The sequence below is a fragment of the Misgurnus anguillicaudatus genome, chromosome 7 (assembly GCF_027580225.2).
Source record: "Misgurnus anguillicaudatus chromosome 7, ASM2758022v2, whole genome shotgun sequence".
Lineage (NCBI taxonomy): Eukaryota > Metazoa > Chordata > Actinopteri > Cypriniformes > Cobitidae > Misgurnus > Misgurnus anguillicaudatus.
In genome coordinates, this window is record NC_073343.2 from 31260988 (window position 1) to 31282324 (window position 21337).

Genomic DNA, 21337 nt, shown 5'->3' on the forward strand with positions numbered 1-21337 from the left:
ATAGTTTCATCAGAGAGAGAATGAGAGAGGAAAACAACATTGGAGACATTCAAATTATTTAAATATTGTAACGATTTTCATATCTTCCCATTATTCCATAAAATATTAAAAACAGGCTGTTTTCTCACAAATATATTTCATTATTTCACTATGGATGACAATATAAAAATATAGCAGGCATAGCAAAAACACACATTTTATTAAGTTATTTACTTGCTCTTTTAAGCATGCATAATACACATATAGCACTGAGCTGGAAAAATACAATCACTGCACAACACAAAAAAACTTCCATTGTTTATCGTTTCCTTTTATTTGAAGATTATTCTTCTAGGACAAATATAAAAGTGTAGCCGAAGGCCAGGGTTGTGCATGATTTCACTAAAAGGTACATTGCACACATACAAGCCACAAACAAATCTTTATGTCTTTCCTGTAAAGGGTTGGGCAAAGTAATTGTGTTAGGAATATTTCACATCACACGTGAAATGTAAGCGAGACAGAAACAGATCAAGTCAGGAAATAACATGGAGACTTTTCTGAATGTCTGTCTAAGAGTTAAAAATCAGTTTATGTGTTACGTATTAATAAAAAGTTTGTGGTAGTTCATAAAAACACCACTAGGTGTCACACGTAACCATGTCTCAATAAGACTACAGGCTTGTTCGACTTCATGCGGCGCTGTAAGAACCGACAAGCGGCCGACATCAAACTATCGCGAGAGCGATTCGAAAATAGACTTCTCCATATCATTTCTCGAATTGCTCTCGCGGTACCTCGACGTCATCCGCCCGCCGGTTTGTCCGGCGCCGCATGAAGAGTTGTGGCTAGAAGGGACACAGCTATGGCCGAAATCTCGCCGGAGGAGCGCTGTTTTCATCCTAATCCTACGCCCCCAAATATAACATATCGCGAGATTTGGCCGTAGCTGTATCCCTTTTAGCCACAACCTTCATATTCTGGACTGAAGTGAGGAAGGAGCTTAGTTTTTAAACATCTCTGAACAAATATAAAAAAGTCCTTAACATACTCCCTTTAAAGCCACTTGTGTAGGTCAAGAGAGTTTGGTTCAAAAATAACTACAACAAAAAAGGGCTTGTAACGCTTAAAATTGTTACCCTAAGGTTGTCATGTTTTATATGATTAATAGATTACACTGGGTTAATAATTAATCTTGACTAGTGAGGTTTAATCATTTCAAACGCTACATTTCCTAACCCTGGGTTAATGTTCTTGTTGCATATATATGAGATCAATAACATGGATTGGATAAAACAATCTTATTTGCATATAACAAGGCAGGAGACACAAAACTAGATGAAACAACAGATAACCATTGAATGTGTCTAACATAACAGTTGTGTGGATAAGGCAGAAGGGGTCAGTTTTGATACCCAATGGGATAGGTTTATTTGAGGGCCAAAATAGCATCGTATGATTTTCCGGTCCGACAAACCTGCACGTCTCTGAATCCAGCTTCATTGAGCAGATGTGTGTAATGAGAGGGTGGGTGCTCTTTCCCTTCTGTCTGGACAAGCATGTTTAAAGAAAACATCTGAGCCACAGTTGGACCTCGACGGTTCTCAAACAGCAGCGCCTCTGCAATCAGAACACCTCCACCTAAAATAAGACCCCATAAGATGTTTCGCCACCAAACACTTCAGCTAAACATAACACAAAAATGCTTTTCAGAAACCTACAAGTGACGTCACGGACACAACGTCCATGTTTTATACAGTCTATGATCTCACCTGTATTACATGCTGTATGAATCTTTCTCAAAAGCTTGAGATTTTTATCATCTTTCCAGTCATGAACGATACGGGCCAGAATGTACAAATCTGCAGAAGGGATTTCTCCATCAAAAAAGTCCCCTACACACAAAAACATATACAGTAATGGTTTAATGTCATATACGGCGGGAAAAATAAGTATTTGACATCATCACCAGTAAGGGGATTTCAAGTGGGCTATTGACACAAAATTTCCACCAGCCATGTAGCCATCAAACCTAATATTGAATTCATACAAATCCATCAGAACATTTAAGTATACAAGTTGAGTCATAATAAATAAATCTTGAGACAGTTCTTTTTTTTCCTGTGTGCCTCCTGGGTAATGAGAAGCCTTTATAGGCCATCAATTAGGACTAAAGCAGCTAATATCAATTAGTACTGATAGGGGGCAGGGTTTCTCTCTCAATACTGACAGATTTCAGGTGATCTCCTGGCTTTCTATGTCATTTTGCACATTGTCCCCTTCATGTGTTCAATACTTATTCCCTGTGTCATTTCATTTTATTTATTATGACTCAACTTGTATACTTAAATGTACTGATTTCTTTGTATGAACTCAATACTTATTTTCACTGCTGTAACAAATCAATAATAGCATTAACAGCACCAAATGAAGAGGGCAGCATCTAGACTGACTGACTTCTGTTCTCACACATTGAGAAATTACCGAATTGCAACCATTAATAACATTAAAAAGTGTCTTTACCCACCCTCCTGAAAACGGATGGTGTCACCTTCCTGGGCGAAATGTCGCAGAGCAGACTGGATCACATCTGGAAGATCCAGAACCGTGACGGTGGAGGATGGATATTCTTTCGCCAGCTCCCGCGCTAATGCACCAGAACACCCTGCAAAGAGTCTCTAGCATGATTTATAAAAACTACATTGAGGATGTTATTTGAATTATTTTATTTTTGCCAAGAAATCATTGTCACGGCTATACAGTGTTGACCTCATTGCGTTAAAACTATAACTATACATTACTCACCCCCTAAATCTATGATTGACTTAAAACCGGAGAGATCGAATGCTGTTGCTATGTCATGGCCGTCAATGACCCATGTAGAGTTCATCAGACCCATAAACTTCAGCATCTCATCTTCTGACCTGAAACAAACACGCACACCTGTGTCAACATACAGATTATTTCCAGCTGGATTCGCAGAAAACATGGAACAAACAAACCCAGATACTCGCATCCAAGCCATCTGTTAATCTACACAGGCAAACATCAACAGAGATTATACGATACATTATGAGGCCAAACAGTGATGCATTAATTCAAAGTGATACAGAAAACAACTCTGCTTTTCCTGAAAATACAAAATGTAATTATTTTTACAAATCGTCACTCAAACAATAAAAATATACACACACTTGGGACACACACTATCCTCTCACAAATAAAACTGTCACAAAGGCTCACAGGCCAAATCTGGCCCTCCAATCATCTTCATCCGGCCCGCCGGTCATCTTTGTCTGATTTAAAATCAGCATGGTTACTTTCGAGCCGTCTTTCCACTGTACATGACAAATGACAGCCAATAAACTGAAATAATTTTTTATTATTAATAATTTATTATAATAATTCTTTAATCCAATTTGAGCTTTGGATGCATTAAAAAACAATAGTATTAGTAAAAATAGTAAAACATTGTACAACGACACCCCATGTGACACGCCGACCGAAAGTGATGTATTTTAATGTGTTCCAATCAAAACACTGTGTGCAAAGTGAAAATTATTAATCCATTTTTTTAACTTTATCAGTACCACTTGAATCCTTTAAAAACATTTGATTACTAATAAGTAAATTATTAAGTATAAATTTATTTGTAGATTAAAGGCTTTTGTGCTGGAATAAGCTTCTCTCCCATGTTAACACAGATTTATGATTAAACTGAAATGCTATATATATATATAAGAGTGATTCTCACGAAACCATTGAAACACCACAGCACTAATGATTTTAGCTTTAAAATGTGTAATATAGTAACATTAAAAAGCATCAGAATTAACACAATACTGTGTTCTACCTTGCACAATGTGTGATTTCAACATAAGAATTTATAATTGGAAAGTTTATCTCATTTTCTGCTGAAATTCTCATTACCGCAATGTGTCCGGCTGTGTTTGAACATGTGTTATGTTGTAATTTAATCAAATTAACACAAAAATATTAAGAAAAAAAATAAACGGATGTTTTGCTAGACTACTTTAGATGACAGAAAAAATATTTACTGAATATTCATGTATAATAATAATGAAGAAAAATTAGGGAAATGATGTGTCCATGCCTGATGTTCTCATCCTCCGCAACACTTTTTGAGAACAGTTTCAGCACACATACAGAATTTTAATAAAGTTTGATTTTGAGTGACCAAGCACATGGACCAGTTACTTCAAGATGGCTACCAGGTAAGATCATTTTTTTACTGTTAATTTGAAATATTGTCTTGTCAGAATGCTTACACGACATTTTGATTATCATTACCGCAACAGATGCTTATTAAATGTTAATTTAATTAATAGAAGCATAATACTTTGATTTTAAATGCATGTGCAGAATCTCCAAATTATGTTCTTTCAGGTTTGTCATGTCATTTTGAAAATATGTCAGTGTTGATGTTTTCTGACTGTTGCGGTAATGAGATTTTTTAGGACTAATTTTTTAAATTATGTTACAAAAAGTGTTAAATGATAAGTAAAAGATTTTAAATTAATGTTCCCATTTACTCCAGACTTTGTTTTTTAATGTCTGGTGGGAAAAAAAGTAAATTTAAGCAATTTTTACATTTTCATGCTTGACATTTTTAAAACCAAGTTTTCGTGAGAATCACCCATATATATATATATATATATGTAAGGGATAATGTAGAGGCAGCCGGTAGTTATTGGGAAATAAGCCCCGACAGTGTGATCAGGACCCGACGCGAAGCGGAGGGTCTTGTATCACACTGAAGGGGCTTATTTCCCAATAACTACCGGCTGCCTCTACATTATCCCGCTTATTACACGGCTACTTGCCACATAAGAAAAAAAACTGGACATGAATATGAATTTGAAACATTTTATTGGCATATTTGTTTTAAATTAACATTTTTATCCTTCCGCGAAACTTTGCACAGATGCATAAAATGATCGTAATACCTTATTAAGATCCTCTGCTTCATACTTGTCTCCATTTTTTCTCTTTTAGCCAGTCTTTGAGAAGTTTAAATGCCCATTCTGTATTTTTTTTGTGTGTTGGCTTCGTAGCTGTCATGCTCTATTTTGTCAAGTTCAGTCTCAGTAAGCTGTCTGTGTCTTGTCGTGGTTGTCGAGTGTTTGTCACAAGATGGCGCCAAACAGACAGTAATCTTTATTGATCTTTATTGGCGCGGAGCGATTTTACTCGTGCAAGTAGTGCCGGCTATGCGTTATTATTTTGGAGCGGTTATTATTTGAAAAGAACGAACCTGCAAATGTCTCAACTGACCAATCAGAATCAAGCATTCCAGAGAGCCGTGTAATAAATATATGTAATAGATAAAAATAGGGGTAAAAGTTTGGCCCGCATCATATTTACATTTTCAAAATCTGGCCCTCGAAGAAAAGTAGTTGAAGACCCCTGACCTAGTTTCAGCACCAGCAGCTATTCACTTAAAGGAATAGTCTACTCATTTTCAATATTAAAATATGTTATTACCTTAACTAAGAACTGTTGATACATCCCTCTATCATCTGTGTGCGTGCACGTAAGCGCTGGAGCGCGCTGCGACGCTTCGATAGCATTTAGCTTAGCCCCATTCATTCAATTGTACCATTTAGAGATAAAGTTAGAAGCGACGTCAACGTTTTTCCTATTTAAGACGAGTAGTTATACGAGCAAGTTTGGTGGTACAAAATAATACGTAGCGCTTTTGTAAGCGGATTTAAAAGAGGAACTATATTGTATGGCGTAATAGCACTTTTGGGAGTACTTCGACCCGCTCCCCTTCTCACTCTCATAATGGGAGGGGGAGGGTGTTACTGTGCCGGGTCGAGGTACTCCCAGAAGTGCTGTTACGCAATAAAATATAGTTCCTCTTTTAAATCCGCTTAGAAAAGCGCTACGTTTTATTTTGTACCACCAAACTTGCTCGTATAACTACTCGTCTTAAATAGGAAAAACGTTGATGTGTTTGGTCACTTCGAACTTTATCTCTAAATGGTAGCATTGAATGAATGGGGCTAAGCTAAATGCTATCGAAGCGTCGCAGCGCGCTCTAGCGCTTACGTGCACGCACACAGATGATAGAGGGATGTATCAACAATTCTTAGTTAAGGTAATAACATATTTTAATATTGAAAATGAGTAGACTATTCCTTTAAGACTGCATCACCGGAGTCAAATAAAGCACTTTTAATCCAATGACAAAATCATTCACCCAAGCAGTACTGCTAGTTACATAACACAGGCCTGAAATGAAAAATGTTTTGTATTTACCCACCCTTATGGCATTTGAACCTCCAATGTCTTGTTTGTACTTAAGAACCCAAATGCAGATTTTTTTTTAAAGTGACACCTACACGGCAAACAATTATTTTCCAGAAAAATATTCTTAGTATTTTTGTCTTGTTTTCAGTAAAAAAATATCAAAAAATTCTTAAATTAAGATACTTTTTCTTGATAATCAAAACGACCCAAGAAAATAAGTCTAGTTTTTAGACCAAAAATATCAAATTTAAGTGATTTTGTGACTTTTTTCAAGACTTTTTCTTACCCAGTTTTTTTTTGTTGTTGTTTTAAGCACAAATTCACTTAAATTGGTTTTTTTTAGGTTTTTTTCCAAAAAAAACTAGAAATATTTTCTTAGGTCATTTAGCTTACCAAAAAAATTCTTCTTAATTTAAGAATTTTTAGATATTTGTACTTAAAACAAGACAAAAATACCAAGTAAGAAAGTAATTTTTTGCAGTGTAAATAATGATAAAGTTTGAATTTATGGGTGAACTATCCCTTTAAATCACCTGATTGGACAAACCTGTATATGGCAGAGAAGATTTCTTCAGACGGAAGGCCAAAGGTTTTCTCATTCTGGTTTTTGCCTTCCCTGTGAGGTTTATAGACAGAAGGTAATGACATTGGGGGCTTTTATTTACTCACAGAACAACACTTCACTTTCAATGCTAAAAAATGCACTGTTGGATCTTACTTTAATTTATCAAAATCCTGGTGTATCAACGAAAACTACAACACAATCGGAATTTATAATTAAAGGATCAAATATTACAGAGATTTAATGTGTCGCTTAAAAAACAGATAGGTCACAGACTATAAAATAAAGACTCATCTCTATCAATACCTGTTAATAAAAAGACTGAAAAGTGATAGCAACCTACCGAACAGCATCTGCTAGATTGTTCCAGAGCGGATAGATGGTCTGAGATTGGTAGATGATTGAAGTGTGTAAAGATTTCGGACTAGATTTAGCCAAGTACAGATTAGCAACATCTGTACTGTTGTAATAGGCTATGGGAAAACAAAGAGCAATCGATTAGAGACAGGAATCTGAATGCAATACCATCCATAAGGCGGATTTAATGTCCGTTTAAGTCATTTCAGAGAATTGTTTATAAACACATTATAAATGTTTCTGTATTCAGGATTGATTGGGGCGGGGTTAAAACTGTGCCTTGATGATGCACTGGAGCCACCCAGCATGGCCCCGCCCCTAAAACAATCGCAAGCATCCATTCAGGTTGCAGACCTGTGACTGCAGCTACCCCGCAAGTGGGCGTGGTTTCAGCTGACTGCAGACACGCCCCCCCCCCCAGTTTAAGAGCAGAGAATCCTGCCTGTTTTTCCAAGATTTTGATGAACACACACAAAACATTTCCACTGAGACTGATCAAGACCCTGAAGTTCTCAGTCCACCTCAGTTCTCACGTCTCCACACAGATACAGGATGGAGGTGAGAACATAGAACGAATCAAGTTTAAGGAAAATTAATTTTGTTGAATTGGGTTGCCCTAATTTGCAAGACACCTCACCTGTTCCCTGTACAACTTCCACATTCAAAATCTCAATGGCGACCAGCAGATCCAGTAAACGTTCGAGTCCATCTTCACTGGTGCCAAGCTTCTGGGCCATCTCACCTGCAGTCAGGGGCTTTTCAGATTCTAGCAGAAGTTCAAACACGCCTAACTCGCATGCTGAAAATATCGCCTGAATGAGGTCAGAGAATTGAAGAAAATCCACAAAAACATAACTTTTAAATTTCTTTCTTTAAGTCTGAGAAATGTTACATCTTATCTATTTAAAGGGCACCAATTATGCAAAATTCATTTTACAAGACAAAGAAGGTACCTAGAAGAAGGTACATAATGGTACCAAACGTAAACATAGCTGTACCTTAATAGTTTCATATTAAAACCTTTTAAAAGACTACCATCTTATACATGCAAGCGTAAAACCCAAACCTTGGAGATCCTGAATCCGTTTAAATATTCCAAGAGTTTGAAAGGGTAATCCAGTTCACTCTGGGATAAATGTTCAGCCATGATGACTAAAATCCCTCCTGTTAAAATAAATTCAAGCACACCATCAGTGTCCTGCTCAGGATTATAATGTAAATCTACTTTCAAACCCTAACACAGGGCTGCACAATTAATCCAAAAAAGAATTGGGATTTACAATTACGGGTAAAACAATTACATAATCGCCAAAAACCTCAATTACAGCTGTCCATTTGTGCTCATTTCTGGCTCCAAATCCAGTGGTGATTCAAAGATTTTTAAAAATTGATAAGTTGACGTGTCCTTTAGCCATTCATTTTGGATTTTTTACTAACAACATAACTCCTATAATTATTTGTTATTTACATTATATTATTTTGTTTTGGATGTTTAGAATTGACCATGCAGCTGCTTTACAGAAAGCTGAAAACTTTAATGTAAAATCTATTAACGGACACAATTACAATATAAAGGTGAATAATCCACAATTATGATATTTGTCATAATCGTGCAGCCCTACCCACTTTATGTAATTCGGTCATTTTACACTTGGTGAATCTGAAATATTAAAGATCTTAGATTGAATTTAGCTGATATATATTAATCAACTCCAGTATTGTATGCATTGTGTGGGGCCTGTGTCGGGAGAAATAAAGCTTTGTGCTTCACTTCTCTTTCCTTTCACATTTATGCATTTGGGAGACGCTTTTATCCAAAGTAACCTACAGTGTACACATTATATCAGTATGTGGGTCATTTCTATGACATGCATATTTTTGTGTCTGTGGGCATTATGTATAATATAAAAATAACTTGATACATTTATGATATATTTACATATTTAGTTTAAATACATTTTCAGTATTTGAATAATAAATACTAATTAATATATTAAGCTTGTAAAATGGCAGACGGGGCAACTGTCCGTACAAATTGATTTAAAAAGATGTTTAACTGATTAAAAATTCAAAATGTGATACTTTGGCATTATTTTATGTTCGAAACTTTCTAATTGAAAAACTTTTGTCCAACAATTTGGATGTTCTCAAATGTGACCGTATAGCACAACCACAATCACAGACCTTTAAGTTAACAAGTAACTTATAAACAGTAAACATGATATCACATCATCCAGTGAACCCCAGATACTCTTTATGGCAGAACCATAAAACCAATGTAAAACTATAAAACAGTTTTTTATTTTAAAAAAAAGGGCTACACTTTATTTTAAGGCGTCACTGTTACATTGTAATTATATATTTAAGTACCAAGTAATAATCGTCAACAACATGTACTTACTGTAGGGTTAGGAATAGGGTTTGGTTTAGGATTAGTTGCATGTAATTATGCATAACATGTGTAACAAAGACACCGTAAAATAAAGTGTTACGAAAAAAAGTATATTTATACATTTTATATCAGGCAAAAGAAGTTGGTCAAATGTAAATGTATTGCAGATGTCAGGTGGTGCAACCAGAAAGTCAAAGGGTGCAACTGCTATGAATGCCCCTAGGAAACAAAAAACATTAAGCTAAATAATTTTAATTACCTAACAGTTTTAGTTTTAAAAAATGCAAGGTTGTCTATAATTGTTATTATACTTTTTTTTATTATTGCTCATAAAATTAATGTTCTCAAATGTTCGTTTTATGGTAAAGCTGTTACACTTTTTAATTTTAAACGCCACTACAAAATAGAAAACAAACAAACAGAATGACACAGTGAGCACATTCAATTACTTTTTGAAACAATGCACTGTCAAACTTTCATTATGCCCCTCCAAGACACATGCATGAACATTCAATTTAGATTAATAGATTTTTTTGGAGCACAATTATTTTTTGTGTGCAAATCTTTAGAAAACCCTATTTGACGACTCTGAACACGTTTTTTACACAATACTTAAAAAATAAATGTTGCAAGCTGTACAGAACGCATTCAGATGCACGATCAGCAGATTGTATAAATAAAAATTGTGTTAAAATCAAATCCACACTATCATAAACAAACACAAACGATACTCTTGATGACGTCTAAAACGTGTTTTGATCGCGACACTTACCAAAAGATTCTGTTGCAGATTCTGATATGCAATTCTGTACTAGTTAAATATGAAATCTGTACTAGATAGATACGATAGTGATAAAAGTAAAACTAAAGAATCTCCGGACACGCGACAACATGTGAAGGAATCACACGAGTGTCCCTCTGTCGGTGAAGAATTTACACTACCAGCAGACACAAGCAAGCTTAAAATGCCTCCATTATGAACAACGAAGCTGTCTTTACAAAGCGCGTTTTCAATAAAGACCACCAGATGTCGCTGCACGCTAAATGGAGTGTAAAAATCGGCAGATCACTGAACTAGGTGTTCGACTTAGTGCAGGACTGCGCATAATGTAGCGCGTGTGACATCACAGTACCGCGAGAGCGATTCGAAAGCACAGCAGCGGTACTGTGATGTCATACACCAGACGTCTGCGCAGCGGTTCATAAATTCGAACACACCATCTCGTAACATGTTTGGTAATTATTCTGCAGACGTTTTAACGGTTCTGAAACAAAATGTTTCACACTAAAGTCAATAAAACAGAACATTGAGGATAACAATAGTTATTTACAAATGTATTTATTTATTTATTTCTGCAACAACACGTTCCCCTCCTCCTCCTCTGACTGGCGCGCGCACACACACACACACCCTTGCAAACTCCATATTTAAATACATGACATGAGAGCCAGCATTACCTCACTGTTTGCTGCACATGCTTTAATAAAATGATACACATATTTACAGAATCCACAATTTGTTTGCATTTTGCCTCATCCCCCTCCCCAGCAAAGACAAAATATTCTTCCAAACTCATTGTTCCCCTCTCCAGAAAAAATACAACACTTAAAGGTGGCGTTGAAATAAATGTACCCACAATTAAAAATAAATTTAGCAGAAAAACAAAAACAAAAAAGAGGGGCAACAGAGATGGATACAAGAGAAAGAGCAATGGATCTTTTGGCCAGTACAACACAGCAGTGCGTAGAGAGTTTAATAACAGCGCAGATATGGCAGTAACACTGAAATAGCTCGTAAAGTCTATGTACAAGGTCACTATACCGGCGGTGATGCCCCTCACGACTTATTCACGGGACAAAATGAATGGGGGGAGATGCAAAGAGTAGAAAATGTGGAAAGGGCAGAGCTGAACATGTTTGTCTCTTTGAATCTTAGCATTAACTATCGCTTCCATTCTATACTTTCTTCGCCTCTCAACTATTCTGGACCATTCCGTCGTAGACTAAACGGAAATAAGGCACAATAACTACACCGTTTCGTTAATCGGGGAAGAGTTCGGTTGAATGAGCCGATCCGTTTAACCCGCATAAGCAATCTTCCCTTTGAATCCCAACCAGCCATTCAGATTTATACAATTTAAATAAAATAACAATAGCAAGAAATCACCCAACGGCCCAACCCACCCTCCAACTTTTTCCATCCCAACCCTTTCATTTTTTCAATCACATTGTGAATCTCACACACTAGTGGTGCAAACAATACAAAAATCGATAAAATAGCACACATCCACGCAAACCCCCTCCTTTGGATTGGCTGATAGCATCTGACTTTTGGTTTGATTCGTTACCATTTCTACCTGACATTTCCTTCGATTTATAATAAAAATGTTCCCATAGTAGATGAGCAGGCATGAGATTCAAATGCTGACAAAAAGTTGCAAATAAACAAAAACGGAAGGAGAGAGCCCCAATTGCATTTTAACCTCTTGTGTGCCGCACTCCCAGATTCGACCCCTCTATGATTATGTCATAAGCATATGGTCCCTAACCTCACAGGTCATCAACAGTAAAGCCTTACAAATAAACTGTAAATAAAAATGTATGTGTTCAGTTTCCTTCTTCCTCGTTTTATTCATCTTTTCACATTTTCAGTTCACACGTTGTGCAGGATTCGATAAAAGAAGTCCATTTCGCTTTCCACAGGACTGAGGATGCAGATGCAGGATAACCGATGCTTTAGGGTTTATAACTACACGGCTGACCATTTATAGTGTAGGACTGATGCTATAAAGTATACAACTGAGTGTTTTAATTCAGCATTATTGAGGTGGGACAGAAAGAGAGACACAGGAGGGGTCTGGACACAAGAAGCATCAAAAACAGACAGGAAGAGAACATGAACTGACAGGCTTTTGGTCTGTTCTGGTAGACGATGAACAACAGTCAGAAGAGCACATGGGCTTTCAGAAACAGGTGTTTGGCTCTGATGTAAAAGAGCATTAGTGAAGGTATTCAGCGTTGGTCGTACAATACTGGGAACATCGTAAGATCGATGTACAGGGGAGATTCAGATGGGTACTTTTGCTGGGGGTTTAACAATTTCTGATCTCAGTCTTGGGCTTCAGCTGTTGGGATGATTCAGCAGATCATTCTGGTTTTTGATGATCCTTCAAGTCTTCCTCATCTGTGTACTCTGATGGCTCATCTCCCGGCTTTAACAAACGTCCAACGTAGTCATATTTCTCTGTGGGGTGTGGAGGAAAAGAGAGAAAGAATCAAGATTATTTACTGTCATCAGGCCAGTTTGTGAAGAAAGCCGTCATATTTCACACCTGTTTTGTTTTTCTTCTTACGGGCACTAACGGAAGGCAAGCTTGACATGTTCAATATTTCACAAAGCAAGACAAACGATCCTGAGGCTGTGCTAGACTCAATCAATCTAGCTCAGTAGATTGTAAAGATTACTGTAGAACAGAGTAAAACAATGCAACATACATCGTCTTTTAGCAACCTGCTTTCTGGGAAACTTGCCTTACAAGTTCAAGCTAATTAAACTGAAAAATGCAGTTTATAGGCTAACACACAGGGTGCATGGGAACGCAGAAGGTGTAGATGCCTTTATCACCCATGTGATTTAAAGGAAAACAACACTGTTTTTCAATATTTTACTATGTTCTTACCTCAACTTGAATGAATGAATATATACCTATCTTTATTCAATGCGTGCACTTAATCTTTGTACAGCGTGTTGTGACTGTGTTAGCATTTAGCCTAGCCCCATTCATTCCTTAGGATCCAAACAGGGATGAATTTAGAAGCCACCAAACACTTCCATGTTTTCCCTATTTAAAGACTGTTACATGAGTAGTTACACGAGTAAGTATGGTGGCACAAAATAAAACATGAAGTACAACTATATTGTATGGTGGAAGAGCACTTAGTTTGCAGCACTTTGACATTAGCCATGTTTCCATCCACCTGTTTTTTATCCGAATAAAGTGATATCGAATGAAAAATGTCTTATGGAAACAGTAAAATTCGATTGAATTTCCTGAACATTGACTCAAAAGAAATACGTTCGATCTAGGGATGTCAAATTATGCATTTTCCCATATTCGATGATCATTTAAATTAACGATCAATCAATCGAATAATCGTTAACAGTAAAAGTGCAATAAGCCATTACAGCAGTGGCATATAGCCAATGACATAAAAGTGTGCATAAAAACGTCAGCTTCCTCACGTGAATTAAAAGATTTTATTTTGTCTAAATAATATGCTAGTGGGATTGTAAAATGAGTCAATGTAGTTGGTGTTTTGATAAAAATCATCAATTTAATCTCGTAACGAAATATAATGACTAATAGACACAGTAAACTCTGCCTCATAACGGGCACTCCGCACAGTCGCATGCATCCATGACAAAATAAAAGTTTCATTATCATCAAGTGTTATTTTTCTAGTTGTTCACCTTGCTTTCTGAGTCGTCGATACACCCCTTGTTGTAATTATATCCAAGAAGCACACGAAAGGGCACTTTTCCCGTCGTTACCTCAGCTTTAGACCTGCTGCGTACTTTCAGCAAAGATGCTTATGTTATGAAGACTTCAACCTTCCATTAGAAAACCCGCAACAGTGTTTAGCGTGTAGCGCCTCAGCCAGTCATGATGATGATCAATGATATATGTTGCGGGAGTTCAGAGTGTAACGACAGTTACAGTTTACATTTAACAGTTTCTTGCCAGAATTTAAGTTTTTCATTTTAATATGTTTATTAAAAACGGCTTCTGGACGCCTTCCCTGTGTAAAGCAGCGTTAGCAGCGCTGCTATGCTAATCTTGCAGGCTTCCCTGAAGAGGGTCTTTGCTTTCAGTATCCTAACTGTGTTTAGATTTTCGGCATCGGACCCTCTCAGATCCTCTGCGGATGCAATTTTGTTACGTTAGCAGCCAGCCTTGTCTCGAATGAGGACAAAAAGCCCAAGTGTGTGTTTGGCATCGAGCATCATTGTAATCATGGCTAGTTTAACTTCTTCGCGCTTGGTTAGTTTTTTCACCAGCTGTGTATGTGCTTTGCGCAGGCGCCGGACACACGTGCTTGCTTTTTCGACAATCGTTAAGTTTTATCTATTTAATTCTTATCGACAATTAATCGAAGATCGATTAATTGTTAACATCCCTAGTTCGATCTCATAGAATTTTATCTTGATCGATATATGGCTTCTGGAATATATTCGCTGATGGAAACGTTATTTGCAGAATAAATAATGATTTGCGATTAAGGTTTAGGTCATTTTATGGTTGCAACCCGGCACAAAACGAAGAAGAAAAAGTTTTAGTCACTTTTGGTCATTTCCACTCTGGTGGCACACATGGCGTGTGTCAACAAAGTCAGATGTAAGTGGACAAATGACGAGACGAGATACATTTTAAATTTAATCTACCAGAGAACATAATGGCTATTTTAGATAGCAAAAATCTAAGAAATGCCATAATTTATCAGGAACTCGCGAAGGAAATGTCCAACAATGGTTATGACAAGACGTGGGACGTCCTCCGGAGTAAATGGAAGGCGCTCAAACAGCAATACATGTTTAAAAAAACGGTGCCGGAGGGAAAATAAATTCAACCTTGATGAGATGGATCAGATCCTCGGCCAAAGAACCCTTGTAGCGTCCTTGGCTACCAATATTAACAGGTCAGGTAAGATATCATGTTATCATTCTTATTTACGTTAAGGAACGCGTTTAGCATTGATCTAAACTATCATTTCACGTTAATGCCTCCGTTGTCGTCGGGCATTTACATGCATCTGCATCATCATAGCAATTTGATGTTAACGTCATTTTCTTATTATTATAGCTTGATATGTCGCTATCAGCTCAGTTGGCACATAAGCACTATTATAACTTGTGAAATGGCGCAATCTATTTTGTCTAGCAAAACTTTGTTCGCAAATGTTTGCTTGAATGTTGTGTGATTCAGTGCGAAAATGAATGGAAACACCTTCAAATGTCTCGAATCAATTCGATTTACCAATTTGATCGCAAACCAGCATGTGACGTCATTACACACAGGTTTATATTCGCTTTAAAGTTGTTGGATGGAAACACACTTTCACTAGCTTTATTCACATGAGTTTTTTAAGATCGGCTGTCCGATTCAGAATAGTGATCGGCCACGTATTTTTAGTGGAGATTTGCATTGATCGGAGTATCTCTATACAGAACCATATCCAGTGCGATCCTGAGCCCCAGACAGACCTCCCCCGGCTGGCCTGGCTGCACGGAGCACATGCACGCGCACACACACACACACACACACACACACACAAAAGCGAAACGTCTCCGCATTGGATAAGAACGCGCCATCTTATAAATATTAATAAGAGACTGACGGTTAGGATGTACTGCAGTAATTTGCCACATCACAGTCTGTAACGTTTACACGATATGGCGTAGGGGTGGGCGATATCTCGTTATTCAAACTATATCGATATATTTTTCGAACTCGAAATGAATTTTGACACATCATATATATCGATATAATGTTTATATTAAATTCTGATTTCGCCACTTTGCTGCTTTGCCTTCTCTGTGTGCTGTGCTCGCCCCCGCCTCCTTGCGTTTGCGCACGTGTTCTGTAGTTTTCTGTGTAACAAAAACAGTGTTTTCTCTCATATTTAACCCATTTACTCCTAAAACGTCTAAAACCTGTTATTCCAGGATAAATACCCTTATCTCCTGAGGGTTTTCAGAAAAAACACTAAGAATTGTCAACGTCTACCAAAAACTTAATATCTGAAGTTGAGTTGTTTTATTTTTTTAATAAAAAGAAGACAATATGTATTTTCTTAGTTAAAGTATAATTTTTGTATATATTTTTTAAATGTTGCAGAAGCACTTTGTTCCTACATGAACTACCTCTTTGCACTTTATAAAAAAGACCTTGTGGATTTTGACATATTTGTTTTGCAGTAGTTTTTTGGGAAGGCTAATTTCCATGCAAAGCTATATCGAGATATATCAAAATATATCGAGATATAATTTTCACTCCATATCGCCCAGCCCTAATATGGAGTTTAAACCCGGAAGACAAAAATATCACAAAAAAGCTAAAAATTAACTAGTTTTCTCCTAATGTTAAAATTAACAGATCCTAAAATTGTCTTCTATGATGTGCTAACTTTGTTAACATCTAAAAAAAGTATTGGTTAGTGTTTCATGACGCTTTAAATAGGGAAACCATGGAAGTGTCACCTTTATTTCACATTTATTTCAGTCAGCATGGTGCTGTACATTCAATACGACTACGGGAAACACTATCTATATATTTTTAAAGCTTTTAAGCTCTCTGATCCTGCATAACCTGGCATTCATGCACAGATCTCCCCTAGGCAGCAATACAGGTATGACATCTGGAGACAGATGAGACGATAACTACAGGCCAGTCTGCATTTAAAAATTTCTTTTGAATATTCAGAAAGTTCACTTACCCATGAACTGCATTTCCCATTCTCGGACACTTTCCATCTGCACAGCATTCAGGTCCGAAAGATCGTCGTACTCGTCCCGTAACGCATCTTTCTCCAGGCAGAATGTGGCCAAACCCCGAGAAGCATCTCGTCCTGCAAAGATACCGTAGGGGCCCTCTGAAAAGAGAAAGATGGTGTGAGTACAAGGTTAAGCAAACACATTCACTTATAGGTATTGTGTGAAGCTCCCATTGTGCCACTGGTACCCAGACTTAAAGCACAACACCTCATATTGAAGTATTTAAATTGAGAAAGAATTGCAAAAAAGACAAATATGCACGCAAACATTTGTTTGTCTTTTTAAAGTACAAATTTATACAAATCAGCCATGACTTGTACGATCTCATCCGTACATTTTGGTATGATTTACTTTCGCCCCAGTGATGTTGGGTTTAGGGGCGGGAATATTTCATTAACGCTTTTCCTCATAACCACACATCATTGTACAATTCACTACGTACAAATTCAGACGAATCAGCCACGATATATATAATCTCATTCGTAAATTTTATATGATTTGCTTTCCCCCCCAGTGATGTTGGGTTTAGCGGCGTGGTTAAATTTAATTAATGCATTTTCTCATAATTGCACATTTTTATATGATTTTCTTCGTAAAAATATGAATTAGCCACCTCGTAAAATACGTGCAAATTCCCATGAGATCAGACTGGATAAGAGTTTTCCTAAATGGTTAGTATGAATGCAGCAGCCACGTTGGCCAATCTGAGGAATGCAATAAACACACGCTTGTAACCCAAAACAGCTGTAAGGGATTCTTTAAATACAACACTGTGTTTAATTATAAAAAGGGAATGCGAGGTGTCACAAAAACACATTTTGCCACAGACTACAACTCTATCTCTATCTATCTGTCTGTCGGATCAGGCAATACTTTTCTTTTAACCCATTACAGATGATCAACAAACTGATGAACTTCAGCCGAACTAAAATGTGATAAAGAGAGAGATGAGGAAACCTTGCACGTAGACACCTGCTGCATTACAAATTCAAGTTCGTCTTTACAATCCTCCTGACTTTACACTGAAGACCCTGTGAATCAAGAAGCAGTGACTGCCACGTCAAAGTCTCTAAGATCAGATGACTGGATCTAAGTCATTACTTATTGAGGCCAAAAAAAGCTTCTTTCAAGCCTTTCTTAGCTCATCATCTGACCTCCATGTGCAAAAGCAGCTGAACATGTGTGCAGACGTACACTTTATTTAGCAATTGTGTAATAATATTCATCACAGGACAAACAACAAGATGCAGCCAAACCAAACAGTAAGCCGCCCTATGGTCAGACCTCACAGCCTACACCAGTGGTCTCCAACATGGCGCCCACTTCAATTTCTTGATTTTCTTCTTTTATGCATGTTAACGATTTAAAGGTGCAGTGTGTAAATTTTAGCAGCATCTAGTGGTGCTCAGCCCACTGCTCACCCCTCGCTTTTGAAACGCATAGAGAAGCTACTGTAACATATCATCATCGGAGAAAAAAATGTTTGTCCGTTAAGGGCTTCTGTATAAACGTGGTGGCACAAAATGGCGACTTCCACGTAAGGGGACCCTCGTGCATGTAGATAAAAACATCAAGGTAATAAAAAACATAACGATTCATTATAATAATGTCTTTATACACCCATGATAAATGTAGTTTTGTATATTATATTGCATTTCTGTCAAGAGATCCTTCTAAAAATTACACACTGCACCTTTACACAACGATAAAACATATCAACAAGTAAAACAAAAAAGTTCTGCGTCCGAAAACTCTAAATTGCTGCCTTCTGAGGCAGTTTTCCAAGGCAGGAAGGCATCAAGGAATGTCCGAATTCAATGTTAGATTTTCTTCCTGTCTCCTGAGATACCTATGCGTGGGCGTACAACAGGAATGTGATTGGTCGAGCTCGAAAAAATAAAATGGCGGCCAAGGAAGCGACTGGAGCACAAATTTAGTGTAAATAAAGGTAGATTTTCACTTTTTACGCATTTAATTGCATTTCTAGCGAGAAATTAGTATTGTAGTTTTCAAATATGTGATTAGTTATCACAAAGGTGCTCTCTGTTTATATTTCAAACACGCTGCCTTTGAAGTGTGTCCGAAAGTCTTTCTCTGAGCTGCCTTCATGCCTCCAGTCATTTCCTCATGAGGCAGTGAGACAACGAGTCACTCCCTTGAGTTTTCGGACGCAGCCTATATCCAAAAAGTAGCCCACCAAATTGTTTTATATATCGTCGTAGCCCTTGCTCACAAAAAGGTTGGAGACCCATGGCCTACACAGTACAAACATTTACTTTTGACATGATTTCGTCATGCAACCAAATGCAAAAAATGTAAACACTGATCTGATTTTCTGTCTGGATAAACCTCTGTGACACGCCACATGCACGTGTCTGGATGGATGGACACACTGGTCAGGGTCCGATCTGCTGTGATACCACACATTGAACACCTGGCAATCACCCATAAACTCCACAAATGGTCAGATAACAGAATTCAAACACAAAAATAGCTTGGACAAATCTGAAGCACAGGACCCTTGTTCAGAGCACAAATTAATCTTGCACAAAAATGTTCATCATTCAAGTATGTAGCCCAAAAGTGAAGAGAACCTTGTGGGCTTTCATGGTTTCACTTTTGAACTGTGATTGTCTATACAAATAGAAACGTAAGATTAAAAATCTGCTTTTTCTGCAAATGTTTTGAATATTTGGGTTTGGAGATTGTAAACTACTGTTAAAGTACACAAAAAAGGAATAAAGGAAAGCGAAAGCCATTGTCCGTGCCTGATGTCTTCTATCTGTTGTACATGAATAAATGCATGCATATATATGGGACACATTTTGACATATATGGGACAAGTGACTGTACTACCTGAATTCACCCCGTTTGGTCAGATTTAAAGGAAAAGATGGGTGTGTCAGCACATGGCTTTAACCGTGTTTGTCCACGTCACACATGGCTCTCATTCAAAAATTCACTAACATGACAGGCTCAAGTGTGGGAAAGCCATGCTAAGGTTACTTTTTTAGACTGCTAAAAGTACTAGTGCTAGTATAACTGAAGTGTTATGATAAAAATCTGCACACTTTACAGTACAACTAAAAAAGCTAACGTTAGGTACACTTTCCCATTTGTGACATCAGCAAACCGAGATAAGCTCGTGAAGGACCACAACATTAAGTTAACTTACCGCTAATGTCTTTACCAGCACGAGTAGATGATAAACTTCTCTTAAACTATCGTTAACTATTACTTTATTTAAATGCATAAGCTGGTTGTGACACGAGTTCTTTTCCTACTTGAAACAACACATCGCACGAGCTCCGAAACGTGTCCTTACCTCCGTCCATAAAACTTTTTGCCAGAGGTTACATCGAAGACCTTGGTATTGACTGCCATGAGGATGCGCGGGTTCTGCACGCCGTCGTACTCGCGCAGCTGTTGCAGGGTAAAGTCGCGCCTTCTCATCTTGGGCAGCGGCGAGGCCTCGCGGCCCCTGCCTGAGTCCGCGCCCGCCCTCCTCCACCACCGCGCGTAAATCGCGTAGCACGCGGCGAGCACGAGCGCCAGAAGGCTGAGATTGATCAGCATGCCGCTTATACCGAGACCGGCTCCCGGGTCCAACTCCTCTGTCGTCCCCTGTCCGCCGCTGGTTTCCGCCGCTGTACTTCTACCGTCCCCATCGTCCGCCATACTGCAATGATAGCGCCTTCCCACCGCGCGCGCACGCCCGCCCACCTGGCTAGCAGAAGCACGTTTGATTGGCTCACGGGCGGCGGAACTGCGCGCAGCTGATGGGATTTGTAGTTTTCTTAGGGGAATTACGCCTACAAGACTACCAAGCACTTGCGGCAAGACAAAAGATTAAGATAAAGAAAAGGCGCTAACTGATAATATTTAACATAGCTAAGCTAACCGCCAAAAATGTTACATTTTGCACAAAATATGATAATTACCACCACTTAAATACAACTGACAAACTTTTTTATATGCTTTAATAAAAAAAAACAATTAAATTTTTTAAACGTTTGAATGTACTACTAACACATATATACACATAATTTTTGGTTGCAGTCGTGTGTATTAAAACACATCTTTATTTGCTTAAAATGTATCACAAAAATGAAGCACAAACCAGTCCAAGATTATGAACTTTATCAGTCTGTAAGGATATTAAGATTTTACATATTTAATTGAGAATAAATAATAGATCTTCATCTTCATAATGTGACAT

General features: G+C 37.6%; 2 protein-coding genes across 2 annotated transcripts; both read right to left on the reverse strand.

Annotated features, from left to right (window-relative positions):
* Positions 1-294: 294 nt before the first annotated feature.
* asmt2 (acetylserotonin O-methyltransferase 2) lies at positions 295-10872 on the reverse strand. Its single transcript, XM_055171595.2, has 9 exons — positions 10339-10872; positions 8241-8338; positions 7812-7986; positions 7161-7290; positions 6803-6871; positions 2785-2903; positions 2507-2644; positions 1752-1874; positions 295-1620 (listed from the first exon to the last, which is right to left on the reverse strand). Exons 2-9 carry the CDS (start codon positions 8319-8321, stop codon positions 1409-1411), a joined length of 1047 nt encoding a protein of 348 aa, XP_055027570.2. The 5' UTR covers positions 8322-8338; positions 10339-10872; the 3' UTR covers positions 295-1408.
* A 148-nt stretch (positions 10873-11020) lies between these two features.
* pgrmc2 (progesterone receptor membrane component 2) lies at positions 11021-20833 on the reverse strand. Its single transcript, XM_073869726.1, has 3 exons — positions 20447-20833; positions 17061-17218; positions 11021-12810 (listed from the first exon to the last, which is right to left on the reverse strand). Exons 1-3 carry the CDS (start codon positions 20794-20796, stop codon positions 12713-12715), a joined length of 606 nt encoding a protein of 201 aa, XP_073725827.1. The 5' UTR covers positions 20797-20833; the 3' UTR covers positions 11021-12712.
* Positions 20834-21337: the final 504 nt, after the last annotated feature.